General features: G+C 45.5%; 2 protein-coding genes across 4 annotated transcripts in view; one reads left to right on the top strand and one right to left on the bottom strand.

The window, feature by feature from the left end:
• SLC37A1 (solute carrier family 37 member 1) overlaps positions 1–793 on the bottom strand; it is a 97,032-nt gene extending 96,239 nt beyond the window's left edge. Inside the window, exon 1 of the mRNA XM_070466817.1 lies at positions 701–793. The gene's annotated coding sequence lies outside the window, so the exon portion shown is untranslated. The remainder of the gene's footprint in view (positions 1–700) is intronic.
• RSPH1 (radial spoke head component 1) lies at positions 720–14,800 on the top strand. Of its 3 annotated transcripts, none has more exons than XM_020875077.2 (9): positions 720–803; positions 2,563–2,676; positions 2,779–2,884; positions 4,299–4,389; positions 4,869–5,004; positions 9,514–9,585; positions 12,541–12,700; positions 13,665–13,799; positions 14,592–14,800. In XM_020875077.2, exons 1-9 carry the CDS (start codon positions 750–752, stop codon positions 14,642–14,644), a joined length of 921 nt encoding a protein of 306 aa, XP_020730736.2. In that variant the 5' UTR covers positions 720–749; the 3' UTR covers positions 14,645–14,800. The 3 variants fall into 3 exon arrangements, with proteins under 3 accessions (XP_020730736.2, XP_070322919.1, XP_070322920.1); XM_070466818.1 differs by having other exon boundaries at positions 2,779–2,889; positions 4,304–4,389; XM_070466819.1 differs by lacking the exons at positions 12,541–12,700; positions 13,665–13,799; positions 14,592–14,800 and adding an exon at positions 10,439–10,844.
• The last annotated feature ends 5,295 nt before the right edge of the window (positions 14,801–20,095 follow it).

Here is a 20,095-nt window from a genome sequence, read left to right as displayed (position 1 = left end):
GTCTCACATCTGGGATGGAGGAGGGGTGTCAAACCCTGATGAGCATCAGGGTAGAGGGTAGACTTGCATCTGCTAATGAGTCGGAGCTGACTCTTTGAGTCAGAATATGCTTACAAACACAAGAAAAGATATCGAAGAACGCATCTCTGTGGACCGCCAACATGGAAGGGTCGGAAGAGCCCAGAAAGGTGATGAGGGGCAGGCAGGGCCTATGGAGAGACCCAAGGAACCAAGGCCCAGGGCTGAGAAGGGTCAGTGTCCACCTCTAGGAGGGGCGAGGCCCTTTCCAGAGCTGGCCCTATGAGCTTCCTCCACCCCTTCTCGTTTCAGCATCACCCAGCCGCTGGTTAAAGGGGGGCAGCCACGTGGTGTCCAGGTAAGAGAGCAGGTGGGTACCCAATGCGCCTCAGGCCCCGCCCCTCCCTCCTACCTGGGTGACGATTGGCCGAGGCTCTCCTTACGTTGTTATGACAGCACCTGAAGGCAGCCATTGGCTCCTTCCCAAGCCGTCCCGCCCCCAGGCCCCGCCCTCTCCCCCGGAAGGCGACAGGCGGTTGCTTCCCGTTGCTATGACAGCACCCGAAGGTTAACGGTTACTCCTCCCCTGCCTTCCAGCTTCTCCGCTTGGGCTGGGAGGGAGAGAGCCTGGCTGCGTCTCCATGGCGACGGCGGACGCGTGGTGCAGGCAGCTGGTACCTACCGACTAGAAAGGCGCAGGCGGCAGTGGGCATCCAGACTGGGGCGAAGCCATGTCGGACCTGGGCTCGGAGGAGTTGGAAGAGGAGGGAGAGAATGATCTTGGGGTGAGAGTTTCGGGTAAGGGAGGAGCTCCCAGGGTTGCGTGGGCCCTTGGAAACCGGGTTCAGAGAGTGGGGCGGCCTGGAGGCCCGCCACAGTCCCTCCAGGAGGCCCAGCCAAGGACAAGGACCATGCTGGCCACAGCGGGCTCTGCGTCCTGCAAGTTGGCTCTGAAAGGTGAAACGTTATGACGTCCTCTTGCCACATCCCTTCTCGCTCCCCCCTCCCCTATTCCTCCTCCCGTTAAAGGCAAAGATTTCCAAATAGAAGGCTTTGGAAGCGTCCTGCTGTTACCCTCCATGGAGGCAGTTTCCTTGAATGGCTGGTCATCCCAAGCTGGGCTCTTCCGACCCTTCCATGATGCCCTCTTCTCCTCTGCCCTCAATCTGTCCCAGCATCAGGGACTTTTCCAATGCTGTTCACAACAGATGACAAAATCCTGGAATTTCAATTTCAGCATCAGTCCTCCCAATGAATATTCAGGATTGATTTCCCTTAAGATTGACTGGTTTGATCTTGTCCAAGGGACTGAGAAAGGTGCCAACCTTGCGGCTTGTTTTGGATATATTTGGGAGTCTCTGGGGCAGGGAGAGGAGTCATTTATACATTTTGATGTAGACTAACCCTGAAACATTTGTAAGGTTATAAAAGTTTGCCTTATATTCTGATCATGAATTTCTGAACCAAACAGTGCTAGAAAAGCACAAAAATTGCAAAAACGTTTTTTCCCCAAAGCCCTTGATTTAATGTGTCTGAATTTGTGCTAATGTCTATCCAGATCCAACTCCAGGTCAGATCATGCTCTGTGCCCTTGCCATTTCATTGTTTATTATTTATATGCTACACCCATGTAATTAGGTGCTTGAGAAACATGTCTTTTATGAAGGACAGAGACAATAGGGAAATGAGAAGCTAGTATTGTTTTTTTATTGATTTACTTTAAAAATGTGTGTGTGTATGTATGTATTAGTCGCTCAGTTGTGTCCAATTCTTTGCAACCCCATGGACTATAGCTCTCCAGGTTCCTTTGTCCATGGAATTCTCCTGGCAAGAATACTGGAGTGGGTTGCCGTTTTCTTCTCCAGAGCATCTTCCCAACGCAGGGATCAAACCCAGGTCTCCTGCATTGCAGGCAGATTCTTTACCATCTGAGTCACCAGGAAAGCCCACTAAAAAGATAGATATGACATTATTTCCCTACTGGGCTATGAGTGTTTGAACCTTAAGTCTCTTGAATTTAAAAATAAGTTAAACTGAATTGAGTTTGTATACTCAAGTTGACCATTGAGTCTGGTTCATTCCTCAGCTCCTCCTATTCCTCTCCTGACATCAGAGCTTTCCTCAAGCTCAAAGCTGTCTTCAGGCCATGGACACCCAGGGATGATTTGTATTTTAAATTATGGATTATTGGAGGAAGGTGGGTTCAGGACCTGCTCCACCTGCAAATGCTATTAATACTTCAGACATGTCGTTGTAAAGAACACAACTTGGACCATCTTGCATTTTCTCCCAAGTGGTTGGTTTTGTTTACAGTGTAAAGGATTGTCATAATAAAGTGGAGGGAGAGAGTGAAAGTCCACCATGGACAGGTACCATCTATGTGAACTTGGACTAATGCTCCATGTCACCCAGGCCTGGAGCCTACCTCACTTGTAAGACAAGGTTAAGGGTTGGGAGAATTCAGTGGAGTACTGTTGAATTTATGAAATGCTTAGCACATGGTTAATGCTTAATAAAGAGTAGCTGTGATTATCTTCTGTCCAGGAGTATGAAGGGGAACGGAATGAGGCAGGTGAACGGCACGGACACGGGAAAGCGAGACTGCCCAATGGGGACATATATGAAGGGGACTATGAGCATGGTAAAAGACATGGCCAGGTCAGAATTGGTGACTTGAGTGGGTGGTTTTCCCGATTTAATGCTCTCTTAGCAACCATTAAATTCAGGAGTGATATAAATTATATCATCACTGTGTTTCAGGGGATCTACAAATTTAAAAATGGTGCTCGGTACGTCGGAGAATATGTTAGAAACAAAAAGCATGGCCAAGGCACGTTCATCTACCCAGATGGATCGAGATACGAAGGTGAAGTGTTACCACGAAGCAAAGCTTCTTGCTGTGGGGTAGGGTGTAGGGAAGCTGCGGGGTGCGGGTAGACCCGGGGTAGCAGGGTGGACCCAGGCCATGTGGTGCTTGGTGGTATTCTTCTCCTTGGGGTTGTTCTTGCTGTTTTCCATTTCTGACCAGCCCCTCTTCTGATGAACACAGTGTCTGGTTAGATGATGATTCTTTCCCTGAGGGCTTCTGCCCTGGGAGGCGTTCTCACCTCTGCCGTAGTGTGTTACATGACAGAGTTACGTCTCAGGAAGACTCTTGCCCCCTACCATGAACCTCACTGTTGCTCCCCGACCACTGTCACCTGTGTGATGACTGCTGCTGCTGCTGCTAAGTCACTTCAGTCGTGTCCGACTCTGTGTGACCCCAGAGATGGCAGCCCCCATTCCTGGGATTCTCCAGGCAAGAACACTGGAGTGGGTTGCCATTTCCTTCTCCAGTGCATGAAAGTGAAAAGTGAAAGTAAAGTCGCTCAGTCGTGCCCGACTCTTAGCAACCCCATGGACTGGAGCCTACCAGGCTCCTGCGTCCATGGGGTTTTCCAGGCAAGAATACTGGAGTGGAGTGCCGTTGCCTTCTCCTGTGTGATGACGGTGCTGGTCTAATCCCAACAACAGATGAAGGCAGTTCCGACAGGCAGGGGTGGGTGGTGAGCTTCTCAAACCATGTGCAAAGGTTAGGCTCTGGGCTACCTTTCTGGGCAGAAATTGTCTAGTTTTCATCAGATTTCCAAAAAGGTCTGTGAGCCCAACACTGGAGCTGGGGTGACAATAGTTGTGGCCTTATTCAGGGGACCTCATTCCTCCTTGCTTCTGCCTCCTTCTCTTCAGTGTGAGGACCAGATGGATTCACACAGGTGAGATGCTCAGGGCTAATCGATGGTACTTGTTCAGTAAATGCAGGCGAGGGACAATGTCACTTGTGTGACAGCAGCGTGTCTTAGCTTGGATGCCACCTTCTCAGGGGGCAGGCTGGAGCAGGCTGTCTGGTGGCCACGTAAAACCAGAGCCGAGGCTGCCTCGGGACTTCTGCTGGAACCAGAGACCAAAGTGGAGAGTGTCGCTGCTCTTCCTACTAGAGATGGGATTTCTCTTTTGTTTTGTTTCATGAATCTTAGAAAACTGGCTCCAGACATGGCTCCATCTGCTTTTTAAATCAACTCGAAGCAATTTAATTTAGGAATTTAATTTAATTCTTTCAAATCCTCATGAGCCTAATCTCATTGTGGTCATTTTGATTTCAGTGTAGATGTTAATCTAATTTGAACAACATTTCTATTTATATATGTTATTACGTATGACAAGATATATGTTATGTATGATAAAATGTGTGCATATGTGGAGATACATATGTACATACACACACGTGTGTGTGGTCCCTCCAGGGGAGTGGGCAGATGACCTGCGGCATGGCCACGGCGTGTACTACTACGTCAACAACGACACCTACACCGGAGAATGGTTTGCCCACCAAAGGTTCGATTCCCTCCTCGGACCCACAGCTCGGTTCACGTCGTGAGCACACGACCGTGATTAAGCAACAGAATCACGACCGCAGCCCACTGGGCTGCATGGCGCTGCAGTTCATAGCTTTAGGGCGAGCCTGTGGGCAATGCTCTGCCGAGCGGGTGCGTTCCCCGGGAAACAGGCCCAATGGCCCCAGGCCATGGAGGACACAGGACAACCTGCTAGGGCTGAACCACAGCTCCCAGGAGCCCTGCCCCTTGCCTGAGCCAACCAGCTGATGGGCAGGAGGTCGCCGCTGCCCAGCAGGGGTGCCCAGCCATGCCTGGACTGTGAGCAGGATGTGTTTTGAATGAGCCCAGATATAGAAGCCATTTTGCTTGTGAGCCACATCAGCCTAGGCCCCCCTGGATTTAAATTTCTGTCTCATAAACCTGGAAGGGTTTTCACTGCAGCAGAACCAAGGGTGTTGTGCTCCTTGTCTTCACCAGGCACGGGCAGGGCACCTACTTCTATGCAGAGACGGGCAGCAAGTACGTGGGTGCCTGGGTGAACGGCCAACAGGAGGGTGCAGCTGAGCTCATCCACCTGAACCACAGGTACCAGGGCAAGTTCTTGAACAAAAACGTAAGTCAATGGGCAGTGACATTTGCCAGTGAAATAAGCAACACTCTCTGTGCCCCACCGCCCGCCCTGTTTGTGACTATGTGTGAGCAGAAAAGAGGACAAACCCAGGCAAACCCTCCACCCGCTCCAGACAGGGAGACAGAGCTGAGCCTCTCAGCTACCCACAGAGGACAGGGCGGGTGCGGGGGAGGCTTGGCCGGTCTCTGCATCTCAGTAACATTCATACCAGCCTCCCAGCAGTGGGAATCCTTATAGCATTGGGGCATCTTGACCTTGGTCTCATAAGTAAATTGGATATGAAATCCTTACTTGTTTGAATGACTGAGCAGTTGGGCATGTGATGTTTTGACTTTCTTTCTCCTGAGAGGCCCGAAGCCTGAGCCTGGGAAGGAAGACCACATGAGTTCCTCCCTTGAGCTCTGCGCCAGCCCACCCACTCCAGGCTGCGGTGGGGTTGGAGGGCTGCTCCTGGCCTTGGGCCTGGAGGTTTCCAGTTCACAGTACCCACGATGGATCATCTCTGTTTGGAGGATTCTGTGGCCTTGCTTGTCTTATTTCCCGAGCCCTGGTGGGATGCAGAGAAACCCTGAATCATTTGGAACCTACCTACCACTCTGCATTTGCTCTAGCTTTGATCAGGGGTTGAACAGACACTTTCCACAAAAAAAGAGTTTTTGGAGCAAATGAAAGGTGTTAGATATTGACATAGGGAACACCCAACTGATTTAACAAAGTCGCCCCAGATTGCAGTTTTCATTCCCATATAATTCACACCGTTATTACAGATTCTACTTGTAGTCTCTGTAGTGCAGGCAGCTTTTCCTCAAATCTATACATTAAATGTGTTTGTTATTTTAGTTGTTCAGTCGTGTCTGACTCTTTGTGATCCCATGGACTATAGCCTGCCAGGCTCCGCTGTCCGTGGGATGTCCCAAGCAGCAATACTAAAGTGGGTTGCCATTCCCTTCTCCACTGAGTATGTCATTCTTGCAAAATTATCCTGGGATATTTTTTTTTGTCGCAGGGAGGTGGGTGGAGGAAAGAGAATTTAACACAGGTTGGTTGGGAGGAATCAATGAATATGGTGAACCTAAACCAACCTGAGGAATGAGAATGAAAGTGAGACTTTGTTCTGCCAGTTAGTAAAAGATTTAAAGTTGCACAGGTAACATACCAGGCTGTTCCACTTGTAAAACACTCCGCCTCTGGACTCCTCCCCATCCACCTCAAGTGGCCTGAAGGTACAGACTTACACACACAGCTCATACAGAAGTAGAGTGGGGATTTTAACTACACAAATAGGACCACTCTGTTATCAGGACACAAAAATATACCCAGAGAAACATCTTCTATCTTTGTGCACATTTGGAAGTTTTTATGTTGGTTAGCTACTGGAATTGGGGAATCTACAAGTATTGATTTTTTTTTTCTTACAGATGCTGGTGATTTATTGATGATTAGGTGCAGTAAATGTTGCATATAACTTAGTTTCATTCTACCTTAATAATATTGCATCATTTTTTGAGTAATTACTATGTGCCATGCACTGTTCTAAGTATTTTACAAGTATTAACTCATATAGTTTAAAATAAAAGTGTACCCATTTATGTATGAAGATAACAAAAACAAGTTAAACTGAGGCACCCAAAGTTGTTCTGTTAAGTGATGGAGCTAGGATTCAAATGCCAGCAGCCTACTGTTGGAGCCTGTGTTCCTAGATTTGATATTTTTTTCAAACTGTTGATGTTTTAAATGAGGCCAGATACTGCTGATTGTCCTGAAAAGCTGAGCCAGTTTATACTCTGACCAACAGAATATGGGAGTCTTTTCATCACATTTTCTCACCAACACTGGATTTTATTAGTCTTTAATTTTTTTTTCAAACCTTATTCGGTAAAAAATGTTATCTCATAGTTTTAACGTGCAGTTCACTGATTACTGGTGAGGGCCAGCATCTTCAAATACTTCTCCTGTTAGTTTGACTTTCTTCCTTCAGAGATTTACCTGTTCACATGCTTGCTGGCAAGTTGTAAAATATACTATAAAGCTTCAATAACGAAAACAGTTTGCTTCTAGGTTAGTGATATACATAGTTAGTGACGTAGGTTAAAGAGTAGACAGATTCAAGTATATATAATAACTTAGCACTTGAAAGGGTGTCATTTCCAGTTAAAAGAAATGGTGGGGAGAAATCAATAAATGGTGCTGGGCAGCTTGATGACAATTTGGGAGAAAAAATAAAACCAGAGTTTGTCTTTCAGCATTTAGGTGAAGATACTGGGTTGGCCAAAAAGTTCATTTGGGGTTTTCCATCTGATGTCATGAAAAATCCAAGCACGTGTTTTGGCCAATCATACTTGCTAGAAGAAATAAAGATTTAAATGTAAACAGAAAGTCACAGACAGAAAAATATGCATTTTTTTTTTTTTGAGAAAGATGGACTTTCTAAACATAAATATAAAGAAAAACCAAGAGATTCCACTTGACAAACATAATCTTACATAGATTAGAAAACACCGTAAAGAAAATTTAAAACCTATATGACAAATGGGGTTGGGATATTTGTAACATGTAATATGTAAAGCACTTATGTAAATCAACATGATTTAAATTTCAAAAATGTTGGAAAAAATTAAACCTTGCCAATAATTTAAAAGCTGTGACTTAAAGTGCCGAGGTCCTATTTTTTTTACTTATGTAAAAAATAGAACAAATGTTAATGCCCAGAAAAAAATAAGGGTTTGAGGACAAAGGGATTTTTTTTTTCATTTATTTTTATTAGTTGGAGGCTAATTTCTTTACAATATTGTAGTGGTTTTTGTCATACATTGACATGAGTCAGCCATGGATTTACATGTATTCCCCATCCCTATCCCCCCCTCCCACCTCCCTCTCCACCTGATCCCTCTGGGTCTTCCCAGTGCACCGGGCCCGAGCACTTGTCTCATGCATCCGACCTGGGCTGGTGATCTGTTTCACCCTAGATAATATACATGTTTCGATGCTGTTCTCTCGAAACATCCCACCCTCGCCTTCTCCCACAGAGTCCAAAAGTCTGTTCTGTACATCTGTGTCTCTTTTTCTGTTTTGCATATAGGGTTATCATTACCATCTTTCTAAATTCCATATATATGTGTTAGTATACTCTATTGGTCTTTATCTTTCTGGCTTACTTCACTCTGTATAATGGGCTCCAGTTTCATCCATCTCATTAGAACTGATTCAAATGAATTCTTTTTAATGGCTGAGTAATATTCCACGGTGTATATGTACCACAGCTTCCTCATCCATTCGTCTGCTGATGGGCATCTAGGTTGCTTCCATGGAGGACAAAGGGATCTTAAGTGCTGTTGTGGGAGTGAAAATTACTAGAGGCTCATTCTGATAAAATCTATCTATCAGATTATCTGTCTATCTACCTATACATAATTTTGTCCAGAAATTCAATTTCTATAAACTTACTTTGAGGAAATTATCAAGACTGTACATAAAGATTTAACTCAGAATATGTTTACATAGTGTTTTTTTGTCAAAGAATCAGCATAATAAATATTAACAATAGTGAGTAAATAGATGATGATTCCTTGATGAAATAGCATTCCACGTTGACTACTGATGTTATGGAAGAATATCTCTGAATATGTTCATACTCTCAGTTCAGTTCGGTCACTCAGTCATGTCTGACTCTGTGACCCCATGGACTGCAGCATGCCAGACTTCCCTATCCATCACCAGTTCCTGGAGTTTGCTCAAACTCATGTCCATTGAGTTGGTGATGCCATCCAACCATCTCATCCTCTGTCATGCCCTCCTCCTCCTGCCTTCAACCTTTCCCAGCATCTGGGTCTTTTCCAGTGAGTCAGTTCTTCGCACCAGGTAGCCAAAGTATTGGAGCTTCAGCTTCAGCATCAGTCCTTCCAATGAATATTCAGGACGGATTTCCTTTAGGATTGACTGGTCTAATCTTGCTGTCCAAGGGATTCTCAAGAGTCTTCTCCAACACCACAGTTCAAAAGCATCAATTCTTTGGGGCTCAGCTTTCTTTATCGTCCAACTCTCACATCCATACATGACTACTGGGAAAACCGTAGTTTTGACTAGATGGACCTTTGTTGGCAAAGTAATGTCTCTGCTTTTTAAATCAACTATATTTCCATAAATATTTTAAAATTATTTATTAGTAGTCCTCTTCTAGCTAGTTTGACTGTGGGTGTTGACCAAGTAAAATTTCTGTCATAAATACTTTTGTAAAGAAATAAAATGTAGTTTTTTGTTTGTTTGTTTGTTTTTTTAACAAATGTAAGGGGACCTACACTTTGCATTCGATTAGCCGTTAGTTTACAAAAGCATCTTTAATTTGTATTGGATTTCCCCCAGTTCCATGATTTTGGGTAGAGTTTATGAAGGTCACATTTATACTTTATGTACTTTGTGTACACATTTACACATTTTGTACTTTCTACCGGGTGTTGACACTCGAGAATGAAGTTGGTTTCTCTTTGCTCATAGCCTGTTGGCCCTGGAAAATACGTGTTTGATATTGGATGTGAACAGCATGGGGAGTACCGCTTGACTGACGTGGTAAGTTGCAGAGTCTGTATCTTTTCCTCCATTCATAGGCAAATAAACTGTTCGATGATGCTCACCCTGTAGATCTGTGTTGGGATCAATTGCCCTGAGGCAGTATAGGAAATGGAGTCGGACAGAAGGGAAAATTGGGTTGTGATGGGACCCTGTGGGAGCTCTGAAATGGGATAACCCTTTAAAATGTCCTGAACAGGGCTTCCCTGGTGACCCAGTGGTAAGGAATCTGCCTGCCAGTACAGGAGACAAGGGTTCAATCCTTAATACGAGAAGATTCCACAAGCCCCAGAGCATCTAAGCCCATGTGCCCCAACCATTGAGCCTTTGCTCTCAAGTCCAGGAGCCACAACTCTGGAAACCTGCATGCCCTAGAGCTAGTGCTCTGCAACAAGAGAAGTGTCGACAGTGAGAAGTCTGTGCACCCCAAGGAAGAGTAGCCCCCACTCTCTGCAACTGGAGAAAGTCAGAGCAGCAACGAAGACCCAGCACAGCCAAAAATAAATAAAGTAATTTTTAAAAATGCTCTGAACAAAGGCCAGGTACCTTAGACTCCCATGTGGACCAGTCACTGGGTGTGGGCTGCCCGTGGATGGGGCAGGGGGGGGTGGGGAGCATGAAACCTAAGTTGTGTGGCTTCCTTTGGCCAAGGGCAGTTCATGGGAGGGACTTTGCTATGAGTGACCGGCCACCCACCCTCCAGCAGCTGGAAGAAGGAGGGCCTGAACCATGGGGGGAGAGCACGTGAGCACCTATGAGTGACGAGACGGCAGACACCCCCTAGACAGCAGTTCTGCAGTGCAGTCCCCGGGCCTGCAGCTTTGCAACACCTGGCAATCTGTTCCACATGCAGGTTACCGGACCTCACCCCAGACCTCCTGAATCAGAAACCCTGGAGCTGGGCCAGCGATCTGTCATTAACAACCTTTCCAGGGGGTTGTGGTACAACTGTCCTGGAGCACTGGTGTCACCCTTCCAGGGGGACAAATCTCAGAAAATTTTAAACCAAGGAGAGCAGTTTATTTCTGGGGGACTCAGGGGAAGTATTAGGCAGGGATCTGTCACTCTGTGTGTTAGATATGTTTGTGACAGTGAAGTTTTCCATATTTGTAGGACTGATGTTCAAATCTTTGGAATTTTCTAATAGGTACAAATCTGAGAAGTAGACCAATATGCTTGGCAACATCGACATATGTGGCTGTAACCACTGCTGGAGTTATACATTATGATGATGAGGAACAGGGAGGCCTGGCATGGTGCAGTCCACAGGGTTGCGAAGAGTTGGACGTGACTTGGTGACGGCTGCTGCTGCTGCTAAGTCGCTTCAGTCATGTCCTACTCTGTGCGACCCCATAAATGGCAGCCCACCAGGCTCCCCCGTCCCTGGGATTCTCCAGGCAAGAACACTAGAGTGGGTTGCCATTTCCTTCTCCAATGTATGACTTCCCTGGTGGCTCAGATGGTAAAGTGTCTGCCTACAATGTGGGAGACCCGGGTTCAAACATCTGGGTTGGGAAGATCTCCTGGAGAAGGCAATGGCAACCCACTCCAGTTCTCTTGCCTGGAAAATCCCATGGACAGAGGAGCCTGGTAGTCTATAGTCCATGAGGTCGCAAAGAGCCAGACATGACTAAGCGACTTCACTTTCTTTCTTTTCTTTCTTTCTTCAATGCATGAAAGTGAAAAGTGAAAGTGAAGTCGCTCAGTCGTGTCCAACTCTTAGTGACCCCATGGACTGTAGCCTACCAGGCTCCTCCATCCATGGGATTTTCCAGGAGAGAATACTGGAGTGGGGTGCCATTGCCTTCTCCGGACTTGGCAACTGAACTACAACAAATAAACTATTCCACATTTAGAACTGATGGACTTTGTTTACTTTCACTGCGTTTTATTTTTCTCTCCATAATCCTTAAGTCTAGAACTTAAGAGTTCATGCCCTCGCCTGTCCTTACGTTATGTCTTTGGGTGTTTTTAGGTTTTTGCTTGCAGCGATGTTCATGCTGAATCTTGACCTCTGTCCACTCATGCAGAATTGAATCTCAGAGTTTTTGGTGAAAAGAATAACTTTACTGGTTTGCCAGGCAAAGGAGGACATAGCGAGCTAATGGCTTCCATAGTGTGTCCCAAGGCGGGAGGGGCGGGGGGATTTGGTGAGGAGTCTTATAGCAATGGTTCAAGGGTAGGGTTTTGACAAGGATGGGGTGCCTGCAGGTCCTGCAGTCCTTTAACCTGGCCTCAGGCATTCTCCTGATGAGTTCTCTGGTTCTCCAGGTTACCAAACTATGATTTTTTCTCCAGAATGAAGAACGTTTCATCACGTAGTTAACATCTTCCACTTGTTGGGGTTTCAATTCTGCAGAAGAGCTCAAAGATATAGTTCTGTGTGACTCTTGAAGCAGAATCAGGACCCTGCCGCAAGGCTGCTCTGTGGTTTCTTGGCTGCCCCTCCCTCGTCTCTGCATCCCTTCCCTTCCTTGGTTAGCGGTGCCTGAACCTGCCCTTGGGAACTCAGGGAAGGTCCTAAAGGCTGGAGCCTGTTTGCTACAAACAAGAAATGGGGGCACAGAAAGGCTTCCATGCCCAGGAGCCCCACAGGGTGCTGCTTGGTTTCAGTGTCTGGTTCGTAATGTTTGAAGAATCTTAGAGCTGAAATGTAGCTGAATAGTTGCAAGGAGTCATTAGCTCTGGCCATTTCTTAGCTGGAAACGTTAGTCTGAAAACCTCTTGCACTGTCACCGAAATGAGTGCAGGAGCTGTATTGATCCCACTTTCGTTTCTCATTCTTGCTGTTTTAAGCTCCCGTTTTCAGCTCTCGGATTACACCGTTGACACTGGCAATTACTCTGATCACTGAATCCTGTTATAGAAATGTTAAAGCACCTTTCAAAACCTGTCCCATCTACCCGCACCGTAAACATCCCATGCATGTTGGTCAATTTACATTTATTAACTTAGGAAAGAGGAGAGGAGGAGGAAGAGGAGGAGACACTGATAACCGTCGTTCCGAAATGGAAAGCCACCAAAATCACAGAGCTGGCTTTGTGGACCCCGACCCTCCCCCAGGAGCAGCCCGCTGCAGACAGACCAGGCCAGGAGGAGGTCTCAGGAGCTGAGGGTATGGAGGTCCAGGGGGGTGAGTGGAGTGGGGCTCTCTGGGGAGCAGGCTCTGAGTGCTTCTCCTTGGCCTGTGACTGGCTGTGGGCACGACCTGGGCAAGGCTCCGACTGCGACTGGAGTGACAGGTCCTTCCTGAAGGACAGCACCTCTCTGTGACCATCACAGGGGACTTCCTGGCAAGTCCTCAGGGGGCTGGGGGGCATCGAAGGTTACAATGGGCAGGAACCTTTCTGTTGCATGGTTGAAAGTGTTAGTCGCCCAGTCGTGTCCAGCTCTTTGTGACCCCATGGACTGTAGCCCACCAGGCTCCTCTGTCCATGGGATTCTCCAGGCAAGAACACTGAAGTGAATTGCCAGGCCCTTCTCCAGGGGATCGTCCTGATTCAGGGTCTCCTGCATTGCTGGCAAATTCTTTACCATCTGACCCACCAAGGAAGCTCTAAGGGATTGAGAAGCAACTCCAGTTGGCCTAAATGGAATAATACTGATACTAATTCATTGGTTCATACCACTGGAGCAGTTGGGTAGGGCGACCTCAGGCCTGGCTGGATCAGGTGTCTTCTCTCTGGTCTCCACTTTCCCGTGTACGGGCTCTACTTGGTGGTACCCCCTTCCCTTTGGAGACCAAAGCTCAGTGACTTTATCAGATTGTCACCCAATTTGCTCAAGAAGCCTGGAAAACAGAGAGCTTCTTTCTCCATATGCTCATCAAAACCCTTGGGATATATACTGTACACTTAAAACAAAAAAAACCCTTGGGAGTTAGATTATCAGACAAAGGATGCCCATCCCTAAACCTATCAGTGTGATGGGGACAGGGGACCAGACGTCAGGCCTGGGTGGAGTTGGGACCCTGAGTTGGGGGTGGCCCCCTGATGGAGAGGCAGGTGCTGCTGTCAGCAGGAGGCAGGAGTGGGTGCTGAAAGGCGCCTGCTAATGCCGTTTCCTTTTGTCCACCTCAGGTGGGGGCGAGATGGTGGAGGAGGTCCAGCCTCTGACCGATGTGTCAGAGGGGGAGTTAGAGTCGATGCGGCCTGGAGATGAGGAGGGAGACGCCAGCAGAGAGGACCGAGAGGAATATGACGGCTTAGACCAGGGTGAGCCTGTGCTTCGGTGACTGAGGAGGGGAGGAGGGGAGGAGGCACTAGCACCCGTTTTCTCTGCCTTTGCTGGAGGCTGTCCTTGGGTCAGGCCTGGGGAATGGGATGCCTCAGGGGACCCACCCTGGGAATGTCACTCCTTCTTAGCTGACCTGCACAAGGACAGCTGTGTGACACGTGTTCTCTCTGACTCTGTCCTTGCTAGTCTCCATTTCACCAAACATTCATGACTTGGGTGTCCTGGTAGATAATGATGTGACTTTATTTTATGACATGGTTTTCACCTTTATCACACTTTATAATAATGCTCTGTCTAGAAATATATAGCGTAAGCCTTCAAAATGTAAACCCCTTCAACATTTAATTTTTCATCATTAATTCACATAAACACTATTATGGGGGTGGGGAAAGAGGGTGGGAATTGTGGATTACAGCCTCTATAAAGATCAGAGTTTCAACAGTGTTGTTTATAAATTATAGTCCATCAGTTTCATTACTGATCAGTGCACATAGGCAAAGGATAACAATGAACCTTACTCTCATTGACATGCATATTCTTGTCTTGGGATTTCCTCTGAAAATATTTTTTGCCTACTTTATTACTGGTACCAGTACAAAATTGTATAAACCAAAAACAAAAACTATGTAAGTCTGTCTAAGATAAAAGTTAACATTCCATGACTTTGCCTGATAATGTGTTTAATATTTATTACAAAAGATCTGCAAGCAAATCATCAGTTTTTAAATAGAAATAAGGTTAATACACTCATGTTTCCTTTTTCTTCTCAGGAAATGTTAGTTTTGAAGAAGAGGAAGGCAGACAGTCAGAACTGCTAGAATAAGATGAAGCAAAGCCAGGATGGTAGGAGATGGATCAGAAAGATGCTCTGACACCAGGGTGGTAATTACTGATGTATCACTAATCTTTCTTACTTAGTTGTTTGTTAAAATGTTTTATGATTGCAAATAAACTTCTTTATTTTCCTTTGTTTATGAAATGGCCTCTGCTTCAAGTTCTCAAGTTCTTTAAAAGTTACCAAGTTATTTTGCCATGATTTTTTAAAAGATTATTTTCTTTTAATGTGGACCATTTTCAAAGTTTTGATTGAATTTGTTACCGTATTATTTCTGTTTTCTGTTTTCTCTTTTTGGTTTTTTGACTGTGAGGCATGTGAAAGCTCTCTGATCAAGGATCAAACACACACCTCCTGCATTGGAAGGTGGTCTTCACCAATGAACTGCTAGGGAAGTCCTGCCAGGATTTTATTTTTAGTGCTGATTTTTCCTAGGATAAAGAAAAATATCCTACCACTGTGACTGTGCTGAAGATGGCTAATGGAAATGGATTTTGGCTGAGTTAGTAGAGTGACTATATACGGAGATTTCTCTCTCAAATTTCCCTCAAGCTAGCCAGGAAAACACCTAGAAAATAAAGAATTCTTGTGTGCAATGCTCATAAAACACAATGTAATAAATACACGTCAGGCTCAGGTCAGAAGGAAACCATCAGCTCCCATCTGTTCTGTGCATCCGTTCAACATCTCAGTCTGGGCTTGGGGTTCCTGGCCAGGAGTCCCCGCAGAAGGCTGAGGGGCAGGGATGCCCACAGGTGTGGCTTTGCCTGTATGTACACTCTTCTGGGCTCCTGGTGGGCGGGGGCTGACACCTAGGTCACATTTGAATTCCTTGAGTAACAGGCATACCTTGTATTATTGTGTTTTGCTTTATTGCATTTTGCAGGCGTTGTATTATTATTCAGTTCAGTCGCTCAGTCATGTCCGACTCTTTGTGACCACATGGACTGCAGCATGTCAGGCTTCCCTGTCCACCACCAACTCCCAGAGCTTGCTCAAACTCATGTCCATCGAGTCGGTGATGCCATCCAACCATCTCATCCTCTGTCATCCCCTTCTCCTGCCTTCAATCTTTCCCAGCATCAGGGTCTTTTCTAATGAGTTGTTTCTTCATATCAGGTGGCCAAAGTATTGGAGCTTCAGTTTCAGCATCAGTCCTTCCAATGAATATTTAGGACCACTAGAACTGTCTCCATGTCAGCAATAAGCCAAAGCCTACTCTAGAGCCAGGCCCTAACTCTCTCCAATTCTGTGAAGGCCAAAGCAGATAAGGAAGCTGCAGAAGAACAGTTTGAAGCTAGCAGAGGTTGATTCATGAGGTTTAAGGAAGATGCCACCTCCGTAACATAAAAATACAAGGTGAAGCAGTAAATGCTGATGTGGAAACAGAAGTAACTTATTCAGAAGGTCTAATTAAGTAATTAACAAAGGTGGCTTCTGTTGTTCAGTGTAGAGAGCACAGCCTACATTGTAAGAAGATGCCATCTAGGACTTTCATACTAGTGAGAAGAAGTCAATGCCTGACTGCATTGCGGTCAGAGGACAGGCTGATTCTCTCATTAGTGACTAATGCAGCTGATTACTTGAAGTTGAAGCCCTTGCTCATTTACCATTCTGAAAGTCCTAGGACCCTTAAGAATTATGCTGTACAAATTACACCAACTGGGTGGCTTTAAACAACTTAAAGGGCTGCCCAGGTGGTGCAGTGGAAAAGAATCTGCCTGCCAATGCAGGAAATGCAAGAGACTCGGGTTCGACCCCTGGGTCAGGAAGATCCCCTGGAGGAGGACAGGCAACCCACTCCAGTATCCTTGCCTGGAGAATCCCACAGATAGAGGTGCCTGGAGGGTTACGAGAGAGCTAATTCTTAGGTAGGTTGATAAGAAGTCTGGGGCCCTCAAGGAGGAGGGGGTCCAGGGCCCTCGAGGGGAGAAAGGGGTCTGGGGCTCTCAAGGAGGAGATAGGGGCCTGAAGTTCTCAAGGAGGAGAAAAGGACAAAGGTTTTTTCCTTTATTGGTTTGTCTTAGTCAATATAGTATCTTGCTTGAGGACATGTTTTTCCTTCTTAAGACCCTTCTGAATAATCCTGTCATCTTAAAATGTATATTGTGGGAGTGGGTCTGGTAAGATCTTTCTATTTTTAGTATTAATTCCTTTATCTTAAAATGTAAATTGTGAGAGTCGGTCTGATAAGATCTTTACAACCTTGAGACATTCTTTTGACTTATTGTTAATAACCAGTTGAAAAGTATATAGCTCCCTTGCTAAGACTAGCAGCAAGGGGGGCACTCTCCGTCCCCCTTCTGATGTCTATGTCAGAAGCTTTCTCACTTTAATAAAACTCCGCTACACAAAAGCTCTTGAGTGATCAAGCCTGATCCCGAAGCTAATCTTCAGAGATCACGAATCCGACATCATTCACCATAAACTATCAGCTACAGTCCATGAGGTCCCAAAAAGTCAGACACGACTGAGCACATCCTCACTCACAAACTACTAAAATGTATTCTCCCACAGCCCTGGAGGCGAGACATCCCAAACTGAGGTCTCAGCAGGGCTGTGCCCCCTCAGAGGCTCCGGGAGGTGGGGGTGGTGGTGGGGGGTAGTGGGCATCTTTCCTGCTGCTTCAGCTCCTGGTGCCTCCTGTGTCCTTTGATTTGTGGCCACATCACCGTGCTAATGCTGCATCAAACCTTCCTTTGTCTGTCTTACAAGGACATGAGTAATTAGATTTGGGGCTCTCAAATTAGATCCAGGATCAGAATCCAGGATCATCTCCCCAGCTCAAAATCTTAAATGACATCTGCATAGATCCTTGTTCCAAATAAGATACCATTCACAGATTTCAGGGATTGTGTTGCTGTTGTTCAGTCGTGTCTGACTCTTTGTGACCCCATGGACTGCGGCACGCCAGGCTCCCCTGTCCTTCATTATCTCCTGGAGTTTGCTCAAATTCATGTCCATTGTGTCTGTGATACTATCTAACCACTTCATTCTCTGTTGGCTGCTTCTGCTCCTGCCCTCAGTCTTTTCCAGCATCAAGGTCTTTTTCTGCATATCAGGTGGTCAAAGTACTGGAGCTTCAGCTTCAGCATCGGTCCTTCCAATGAATAGTCCTTCCAGGCATTAGGACCTGCTGTCTTTAGGGCTACCATTCAGCCCACTCCAGTTAGTTTAAAAAATGGTTTTTATAACTCAACTGGTCCTTCTGCATTTATCAGGCTGTGAAATATGCATTTATTTGGTTTCCAATACAGTCATCCTGGGAAGACAGGGTAAATACTCAATTTTTTCCATTGAATTACCAATTAAAATAAAAAGACATTAGTTTAATAGATGTTAGTTTAATAAATGCTTTAAATGGCAACAGACTGGTTTGTTCTGGACCTCTCTTTTTGAGCAGTCATCAAGGACTCATGGATTTTCATGGATATGATGTATTTATTTGCTACAATTCTTATTCTTTATCATGATGAAACCAATGCAACTTTGGCCAGGAATAGTTCTGCATGCTAACTAACTTCTGGACCTTTGGACACAACTCCATTAGTCCTTGAAAATTTCAGTATACTTTCCTCCATGTTTTTATAATTTATTTTGGTGTAATTTTGAATTTGCGAAAACACTGCAAGAATAGTAAAAGGAACTCCTGTATACTCCTTACCCAAGTTCAGCAATTACTTACACCTTGCTCTATTTGTTTTAGAGATAGAAAAAGAGAATAGTATGTACATAAATGTACATACACATGTGTGAATATATGTTTACAGTGTTTATTTTTTCAGAACCATTTGAATGTAAGATATACCTAAGTATTTCAGTGTATTCTGTAAAAGCAAGGACATTCTCTTACATAACCACAGTATAAAGATCATAATCAGGAAATTTCACCTGGATACAATTTGATATGATTCCCTCAATCCACACTCCTTATGTAAATTTCATCAATTTCCCCCTTTTAGCTAATATTAACAATGTCTGTGTGTGTTAGTTGCTCATTTGTGTCTGACTCTTTGTGATCCCATGAACTGTGGCCTGCCAGGCTTTTCTGTCCATGGAGTTCTCCAGGCAAGAATACTGGAGTGGACAGCCGTTCCCTTCTCTAGGGGAATCTTCCTGACCCAGGGATCGAACCCAGGTCTCCCACATTGTAGGCAGATTCTTTACCATCTGAGATACTGGGCATTTATTCATGGGTTTATTGGATATTTACATATCACTCTTTGTTAAATGTTTGTTCAATATTTCCCCAGTTTTTTAAATTGGCTTGTCTCATTTTTTTTTATTTTTAAAAGTTCTTATCTCTTTGGATATAACCCTTCATCAGACATGTTTTCTTTCAGTCTGTGGCTTGCTTCTTTGTTTTCCTGACTGTCCTTGATGAGAAGAAGTTCAAAATTCTGATGGATCTAATTTGGGCAGATGTATCCACAGAATTTGAGGCTCCTCCTTTCTGGCTTTTTCTGCTCCTGGATTCTCTGCTCACCTTCCAGCAGCTGTGGTGGCGCTGAACTTGGTCCTCTGGCTCTTCAGATCAGAGGAGTGCTGTTTGGCATCTAGTCACTCTGTGTGGCTACTACTGCCCTGGGCTAAAGTCATCATAAGTCATCATCTCCTACCAGGAGACAGCATCCGATTCCACAGGTTAAGGACTCAGTTCCACGAGATGCCCAACCCTCCAACAGATGCCAAAGGCCAGGAGTGGGTCCCTGGGTCACCCACAACTTCTGATGACATTGCTATAAATCAGAGGTATCCATGACCACCTCCATTCTGGATGCGATAACTTTCAAGAACCGCTCACAGGACTCAGGGAAGCACATTTACCAATTTATTAAAGGACAAGATAAGAGAAGCAGATAAACACCCAGAGGAACAGGTTCAGAGGCTTCTGAACCCTTGGAATTGGGGTACATCATCCTCCCGAAGAACCAGCTGAAACAGCCTCAAACTTCATCCTGTTGGAATTTTATAGAGGCTTCCTCACATAAGCTCCATCAATCATTAACTCCATTTCCAGCCCCTGCCCCATCTCTGGAGAACAGCAAGGAGCAGGGGCTGAAAACTCCAAGCTTCTCATCCTGGCTGGTCTTTCTGGTAAGATCAGCTCCCAGTTCAGGAGCCACCGAGAGTCATCTCATTGGAACAAAAGACCCTCCCATCACCCAGGAAATTCCAAGGGATTTAGGAGCTCTGTGTCAAGAACCAAAAGTTAGAACAATGAAGCTCCTAGTTGTTTTATCACCTAGAAAATGACTAGGGTTTCAGGAACCCTGTGCCTGGAACAGAGACCAATTTATATATTTTCTACTATTTCATCTTTACCTTCCACCTCTTCACAAAGGCCTCCTTTGACCTGCTTTCTTCTAGACCCCTCCTTGATGTCCTGTCTCCTAGCCCTCTTTTGTTTTTCTTTATGCCTTTCCCATAATTTTCAAT

The sequence above is a fragment of the Odocoileus virginianus genome, chromosome 4, assembly GCF_023699985.2.
Source record: "Odocoileus virginianus isolate 20LAN1187 ecotype Illinois chromosome 4, Ovbor_1.2, whole genome shotgun sequence".
NCBI classification, from domain to species: domain Eukaryota; kingdom Metazoa; phylum Chordata; class Mammalia; order Artiodactyla; family Cervidae; genus Odocoileus; species Odocoileus virginianus.
Note: the sequence above shows the minus strand (reverse complement) of the source record. Positions and strands in the feature narration are given on the sequence as shown.

Coding starts and splice junctions, on each gene's coding strand:
- RSPH1 (XM_020875077.2), top strand. CDS start 750: ATGTCGGACCTGGGCTCGGAGGAGTTGGAAGAGGAGGGAGAGAATGAT. Junction 804..2,562: donor AGGGAGAGAATGATCTTGGG/GTGAGAGTTTCG, acceptor TCTTCTGTCCAG/GAGTATGAAGGGGAACGGAA. Junction 13,800..14,591: donor ATATGACGGCTTAGACCAGG/GTGAGCCTGTGC, acceptor TTTTCTTCTCAG/GAAATGTTAGTTTTGAAGAA.